Source organism: Lissotriton vulgaris, chromosome 1_1 (genome assembly GCF_964263255.1).
Source record: "Lissotriton vulgaris chromosome 1_1, aLisVul1.2, whole genome shotgun sequence".
NCBI lineage: Eukaryota > Metazoa > Chordata > Amphibia > Caudata > Salamandridae > Lissotriton > Lissotriton vulgaris.
Window position 1 is genome coordinate 128729942 of NC_141685.1, and position 8006 is coordinate 128737947.

General features: G+C 38.3%; 1 protein-coding gene across 1 annotated transcript; it reads right to left on the bottom strand.

Moving 5' to 3' along the window:
* Window positions 1–997: 997 nt before the first annotated feature.
* Window positions 998–2368, bottom strand: LOC147737756 (uncharacterized). Its single transcript, XM_086924969.1, has one exon. The coding sequence runs from the start codon at window positions 2366–2368 to the stop codon at window positions 998–1000; it is 1371 nt and encodes a 456-aa protein (XP_086781095.1).
* Window positions 2369–8006: the final 5638 nt, after the last annotated feature.

Here is an 8006-nt window from a genome sequence, read left to right on the forward strand (position 1 = left end):
TAATCCTACTTCATCTCATCTAATGATATTGCAGTGACTAACCACATTGTGTTGAGTGGAAGGGCATTGATAGAAGATGGCAGCAGGGCTATAATTGAACAACGCCAAGCGAACAATAATATTTCTCATGTTCCATCAACAAATGGGTTACCACGTATAGATCTTCCCCTGGTATCCACACCGTATGTGTGGTTCTTGCGGGGGTCCCACCATTGAGCCAGGGTAGAAGGGAGGAGTATATGGAGCTTAAGAACAAATGTATCCATTGCCTTAATTACAACAGGCCTCTTCCCCCTATGGTATCTACTGAAATTTTGTTTGCAAGGCGCGTGGAATGGATTGGGCCACGGAAAAAGTCTATCGAGGGAGACTGTATAATTATTAATTTTAGGGACAGAAGGGCTGCCTACTGGCATCAGTTGTCGACTCGACTCGAAAAAGTAGACAAAAATGTCCAAAATGTTAGTAAAAAAATGACTAAAGGTACGTGCTCTTCCCGGATTTGCGCTAGCTGGCGCGAAAAAAAGAAGAACTGACGTCAATACGCGAGGGTGGCGTCTAAGTACTCCAGCGACATCATTCCCGCGATCACGACGCCGACGACGGACACGGAGCCGCAGACGAGGCCTACCGACGTGCAGGGGTACTGCTGACGAAAAACTTTCCGGATCCAGTCTGACACCTGGGGGTAATTCTAAGGTAAGGAATCTAACACTAACGTGTTTCTTTCAGATTCTGTCTTTCAGATACAAGCTTTTCTGGCCTAAAGATTATCTCCAGTGTGGAGTTTCTCATGGTGAGATAGCGTTTTTCACTGCAGCTTTTCTGGCATTCAGAACACTCATAAGGTTTTTCATCAGTATGGAGAATCGCTTATGGTTAGTGAAGCTGTGCTTATCAAATAGGAATTTCTGGTATTCACAGCATTGGTAATGTTTTTTCCCTGTTAGCGTCTGCTCATGTAAGATTGTGTTTTAAATTGATGCTTTTCTGGCATTCAGAGCACTAAAATATTTTGGTGTGTTTTCTTATGGCGCTTGAAATTATCTCTTCCGCTGAATCTTTTCTGACATTTAGAGCACTGATAATTTTCTTCCCCAGTGTGGATTCTCATATGTTTAGTGAGATTACATTTAAGGCTGAAACATATCTGGCATTCAGAGCACCTATAAGGTTTTTCCCCAGTGTGGGTTCTTATATGGTGAGTAAGACGGATTTTTTCACTGAAACATTTGTGGCATTCAGAGCACCGATAAGGTTTTTCCCCAGTGTGGTTTCTTATGTGATTATCAAGACTGTTTTTTTGGCAGAAACATTTTTGGCATTCAGAGCACTGATAAGGTTTTTCCCCAGTGTGGGTTCTTATATGCTGAGTGAGATGGCTTTTTTCAATGAAACATTTGTCGCATTCAGAGCACTGATAAGGTTTTTCCCCAGTGTGGGTTCTTATATGCTGAGTGAGACTGAGTTTGTATATGAAACATTTTTGGCATTCAGAGCACTGATAAGGTTTTTCCCCAGTGTGGGTTCTTATATGCTGAGTGAGATGGCTTTTTTCAATGAAACATTTGTCGCATTCAGAGCACTGATAAGGTTTTTCCCCAGTGTGGGTTCTTATATGCTGAGTGAGACTGAATTTGCCTCTGAAACATTTCTGACATTCAGAGCACTGATAAGGTTTTTCCCCAGTGTGGGTTCTTATATGCTGAGTGAGACTGAGTTTGTCTCTGAAACATTTCTGACATTCAGAGCACTGATAAGGTTTTTCCCCAGTGTGGGTTATTGCATGTTGAGAAAGACTTCTTTTGTCAATGAAACATTTCTGGCATTCAGAGCACTGATAAGGTTTTTCCCCAGTGTGGATCTTTGTATGCCGTGTGAGAGTATGTTTTAAACTGAAACATTTCTGGCATTCAGAGCACTGATAAGGTTTTTCCCCAGTGTGGAATCTCACATGTGCAGTTAGAAGTGATTTAATTTTGAAATGTTTTGGGCATTCAGAGCATTGAAAAGGTTTCTCCCCAGTGTGGGTTCTTACATGAAGAGTGAGACTGTTTTTGTCAATGAAACATTTCTGGCATTCAGAGCACTGAAAAGGTTTCTCCCCAGTGTGGGTTCTTATATGAAGAGTGAGACTTCTTTTCTCAATGAAACATTTCTGGCAATCCGTGCACTGATAAGGTTTATCCCCAGTGTGGGTTCTTATATGCCGAGTGAGACTGTTTTGGTCACTGAGACATTTCTGGCATTCAGGGCACTGGTAAGGTTTTTCCCCAGAGTGGATTCTCATATGTTCAGTGAGATAAGATTTACGGCTGAAACTTTTTTGGCATACTGAGCACTGAGAGAGGTTTTCCCCAGTGTGCATTCTCTCAAATTCAGTGAGATGAGATTGATGGCTGTTTTATTTTTGGTACAGGTAACTTATTTCCCCAACTTGGGTTATTTTGCTTTGATTGAGGCGGATTTGAACACTGAATTTGTTCTCACAGCCTGTGTTTTTATAAGGTGTATTTCTAGAGTTACATTTAGTTTTCTCTTGCTTATATGACACCGTAAGATTGAACTAGATTTTAGAGTCTGGCTTGTTTAGATAATGTTCAGTATTTATCTCTAAAAGAAATTGTGTGTAATCTGCTTAACATTTGAATTAAGCAAAATATGTCTCGAAGCAGCCCTGTAAAACCTGTTGAAATGTTTCTAGCAGATAAAAGTCTTTTGGTTATAGCCTCTCCGGCAGCAACTTATTTTGTGACTGAAGTTTTTCTCAAAACTATTTGTATAGGTTCTTAGCAATGCAGTGATAAGGTGTTAGTCTGATATTTAATGATTAAACTTAGAAGTACCTTTTGCACTGACGTAATGGCAGTAACTGAGAACATTAGAACATTAGAACATGCACAGTACTATTGTGGCTCACCAGTCGCAGAACATCAGTTAATTTTATCCTTTCTATGTTTGGTGTAAGGTGTAGTTCTGAAGACGAGGAATTATTTACATTAGTTATAGCGCAATGGTGCTCATTTAATCCATTTTTATATTTAACAGTTTTACATATCACTCCTGCACAACAGAATGTTGAGGCGATTTACATAGAATTACAGAACAGTACACATTAAAAAGGAAACAATCTGAGATGGTCATGAAAACAATAAAGTTGTGAATTTTTAAGGTTTTCGCCAGAGTGAGCAGAGTGGGTCGAGGTGTTATATCCAGAGGCAGATAGTCTCAAACTTGTGTAACTGGTTAAAAACGGTTGTTGAACAAAGGTGATTTTCCAATCTTTTGGTTGTTAACGTGTCAGCTTCTGAGTCTTCTTGGAGCGTCTTTTCTTTGATGGTATGCAGAAGAAACCTTTTGTTGTAACTTTCTTTAATGCAGTGTGTGCTTCCGCTCTAGAATTACATGATGCTTTAGATGAACGTTATTCTGTCATGCTGAGGCAATTTGTCTTTCTGATAATATTTCACATGAGGATGCTGAAGTGGTCTTTCTACATTATTTCTGATGCTGTGTGCACAGATATGGCTTTGCTCTGGATTAATGAAATGCAAAATTAGAGACTTCACTTACAGGTAGAGTACTTTCCTCGCCACACTTAGATTTTTGGAAATTATTTAAACGTAGAATGCTGGATGTCCTTCAGTTTTTCAAAATAATCCTTTTTTTTGGCACTGACATTTAGTGGCTTAGTGCTAAATCTTGCTTTCTTCGTCCGTAATTTCAATCACCTACAGTATTAAAATTAAATAGTTAATACATGTACATTTCCAAAAATAATAATTCACAAGCCACATCAATGCAGGATTTTTAAAATGTTGAGCTGTTTTTCAGACAGGTAAAGTTGCCTCCAAAGGAGTTTGTTTTGATAGATCAATTCAATGACTTGTGTAAATTAATTTACTACAGGTAACTTAATTGTCCTGAACAAAGTTGATTAAAAAAATCAAATGAACACATATATATACACCACTAAATAGACATAACAATACTCAACATAAACAATAACCAATAGACATGTGTATAGGCAAAGTGTTAGATTTTATCAAATTTAAATCAAAACGGAAAAGTACAATACAAAAAAGTTGTAAACAGGAATACAGGACAAATGTATGACAATAAATCACAAAATCTCTGTAGAGCCTGTTGTCTGCCTATCCAAAAATAGATGACTGAATTATCCTTTGGATGAAGCAGGAAGTCGACGTTTCGGTCTTGTCTGAGTAATTCTATAAGACCATCATCAGGACAGAAGAGTTATAATATTGTAACTCCCTAGTGAAAATAAATAAAACATTTTTTACTAAATCATGCAAACTTAATCAAACATCATATATGCACTATACACATCATTACATTATTACAAAAATAAACATCAAAGCTGTGTTAAAAGTCTACCAAGACATGAATACACTCCACTAAAAACAATACAGGGACAATATTTACAAAATGACAAACAAGAAGACACAATTCATTTTAGTAGATTGACTCATGAGTGTGAGTTATACAAACACAATTTCGAAAGTTTTACTGACAAGATGGTTCAGGAAATCTACCTGCAACAACACTAGGCAATGGACGTTGACTTGGAGTCGAAACAAGATTGTCTAGAATAACCTGTTTCCTCATATATACATAAATGCATAAAGTCTGTTACACATAAATTTATAGAATCAGAAAGCAGACATTATCTAGAATGCCATATTGCCTCAAATGCATATAGGCATACGATCTGATCGCCTATTAATTCAGAAAGCAAACATAACTAAGAATACATTAGCTGGTCCAGTGTTTTAGGCTATGTGGCTAATCCACGCCTGTCATTTGATTAAAGGAGCAGAACATACCCAAAAACGAGGGGATCACAGAAGGATCGAGTGCATTAGGTTCTGTGGGCATCAAAAAGGTTGCTTCATATCTGATCTGAAAATAATTAAGTAGTATCCGATGTCATCACTGTTATTAACTAAAATTCAGAGGTCAATCTATTTAACATCTTTAAATGCATACCTTAGTTCTGTAACCGTCATTCACTATGGTCAGAACGAGATAATTTGGAAAAATCGGACGAATCGAGGATTAATCTGTAACGTAGAGGAAGTGGTATCAATATCAGGAATCATTTTCAGTTGTTTAAACGGTCTATTTTAAGTTAGATATTATTTTACCTTTAAGGATGTGACAGGGTGAATGAATAAAGTTCCACTCTTGACAAGTTATTAAATACACACTCGTCAAAAATTAGCATTTTGAAAATTAGAGAAATTTATATCAACTTGATTACATACCTACCTCACAACTAATACCATTGTTCATGACGTGTAACAACATCCAGTCTTTAGCACACTGCTGTATGAGCGGTTCTGAAATGTACAGATTACCTAGTATCGCAGCAGACTTGATCCCTTTAGATCAATAGCTATTCGCCCTATATGCATCAATTAATGATCGATACTGTGATACATTTAAACTTTTTGTAAATGTCATGGACTCTTACAAATAGTCCCACTGAAAACAATAAAGGTATGCATTTAAAGATGTTAAATAGATTGACCTCTGAATTTTAGGTAATAACAGTGATGACATCGGATACTACTTAATTATTTTCAGATCTGATATGAAGCAACCTTTTTGATGCCCACAGAACCTAATGCACTCGATCCTTCTGTGATCCCCTCGTTTTTGGGTATGTTCTGCTCCTTTAATCAAATGACAGGCGTGGATTAGCCACATAGCCTAAAACACTGGACCAGCTAATGTATTCTTAGTTATGTTTGCTTTCTGAATTAATAGGCGATCAGATCGTATGCCTATATGCATTTGAGGCAATATGGCATTCTAGATAATGTCTGCTTTCTGATTCTATAAATTTATGTGTAACAGACTTTATGCATTTATGTATATATGAGGAAACAGGTTATTCTAGACAATCTTGTTTCGACTCCAAGTCAACGTCCATTGCCTAGTGTTGTTGCAGGTAGATTTCCTGAACCATCTTGTCAGTGAAACTTTCGAAATTGTGTTTGTATAACTCACACTCATGAGTCAATCTACTAAAATGAATTGTGTCTTCTTGTTTGTCATTTTGTAAATATTGTCCCTGTATTGTTTTTAGTGGAGTGTATTCATGTCTTGGTAGACTTTTAACACAGCTTTGATATTTATTTTTGTAATAATGTAATGATGTGTATAGTGCATATATGATGTTTGATTAAGTTTGCATGTTTTAGTAAAAAATGTTTTATTTATTTTCACTAGGGAGTTACAATATTATAACTCTTCTGTCCTGATGATGGTCTTATAGAATTACTCAGACAAGACCGAAACGTCGACTTCCTGCTTGATCCAAAGGATAATTCAGTCATCTATTTTTGGATAGGCAGACAACAGGCTCTACAGAGATTTTGTGATTTATTTTCATACATTTGCCCTGTATTCCTGTTTACAACTTTTTTGTATTGTACTTTCCCGTTTTGATTTAAATTTGATAAAATCTAACACTTTGCCTATACACATGTCTATTGGTTATTGTTTATGTTGAGTATTGTTATGTCTATTTAGTGGTGTATATATATGTGTTCATTTGATTTTTTTTAATCAACTTTGTTCAGGACAATTAAGTTACCTGTAGTAAATTAATTTACACAAGTCATTGAATTGATCTATCAAAACAAACTCCCTTGGAGGCAACCTTACCCATCCCATTACGTTTCACCCAAGCCCCCAAAGGTTAATTGGGTTGCTCACTCTATTGACTATGTTTTTCAGACAGAGCAGAGTGTGAATGGTAGCCTGAAAGTACTTGGATGTAGGAGTGAGGATTTGTAGAATTTTCAGCATTTTATTAAGCTCACAAAGGATGCATGTACCCTATGAAGTTGCAACATCGTATCCCAAAGGCAGATATTAAAGTCATATGGACTGGCACCAAACTGATATTAAAATAATATACACTATTAATTAATTTGTAATGCAGATTTCTGGGACGGGAAGGACTCCGCCACGGACAACAGGCATTCTCCCCTGCCCTGAGTTACCGCCTACTTGTATCTGGTATCCTGACTTTTTAGTTTTGGCCTCTGCCTCAAACAAATCTATTATGTGCTGCGAGGACTATGCCGAGACCTATCCCTCGACTATGGTCCAGAGTATGAATCAAGGGCAATAAAATGAAGGCGTACTTTCATGTGTTCATTTTATTCCACCTGATTATCCGTTGTTAGGTTTTTCTGCGCCTGGAATTACTGGGTGCAGAAAATCAGGACACAATTATTTTCCAGACAGAAAAATTAGACTGAAAAGACGCATAAGACTCTGGGGGTGCAGCAGAAGCAGCCAAGACTTATGTTGTTTTCTTTACTAACTGGGGGAAAACCACAATTCTTCCCTCTGTTGGTGTTCACAGTCGTTGTCGGCCTATGATTCGGCATTGAGTGCAGAGCGTATCGAGTAGAGCCGAGGGGCCGAGCCGAGGAGGAGTAAACGAGCAAGAGGAGCGGAGCCTGGGACGACTGCCCGGGTTTGTTTTGTGACCAGTTCCCGCTCCCGAAGGTTTCTCCCGCTTCACCCGCGTCCTGTTATACGGGCGCTTTAAGTTCGACGGATCTGTTTTGGGGGCAGGAACGGCCACTGCCGGCACCGCAGTGCTAAGGCACTGCTGGTGCTGCACGTGCGGCGAATGCTGCAGGGGTCAAAGGAGCCTTGGCCTGCGGTGCTGCTGGTGCGGCGGCTGTGACGAGGGACATGATTTTCAAGGACCACAAAAAGAGGAGTATAAGGACCTATCATTCATAAATGGGCAACACCATAGCCCAGGTACTCAGGTACCTGGAAGTGGGAACGCGGGAGCAATTTGGGATTTATTCTTCAAAACCTCGCAATTAAATCTGGAAGCTTTAACATATCAGTCCAACAAAATGGAGGTCCAAATAGATCTCTTGACGGCTATGGCATCCTCTGTTGCCGGAATTGAGCAGAAGATAACAACGCCAAATAATTTAATAGTA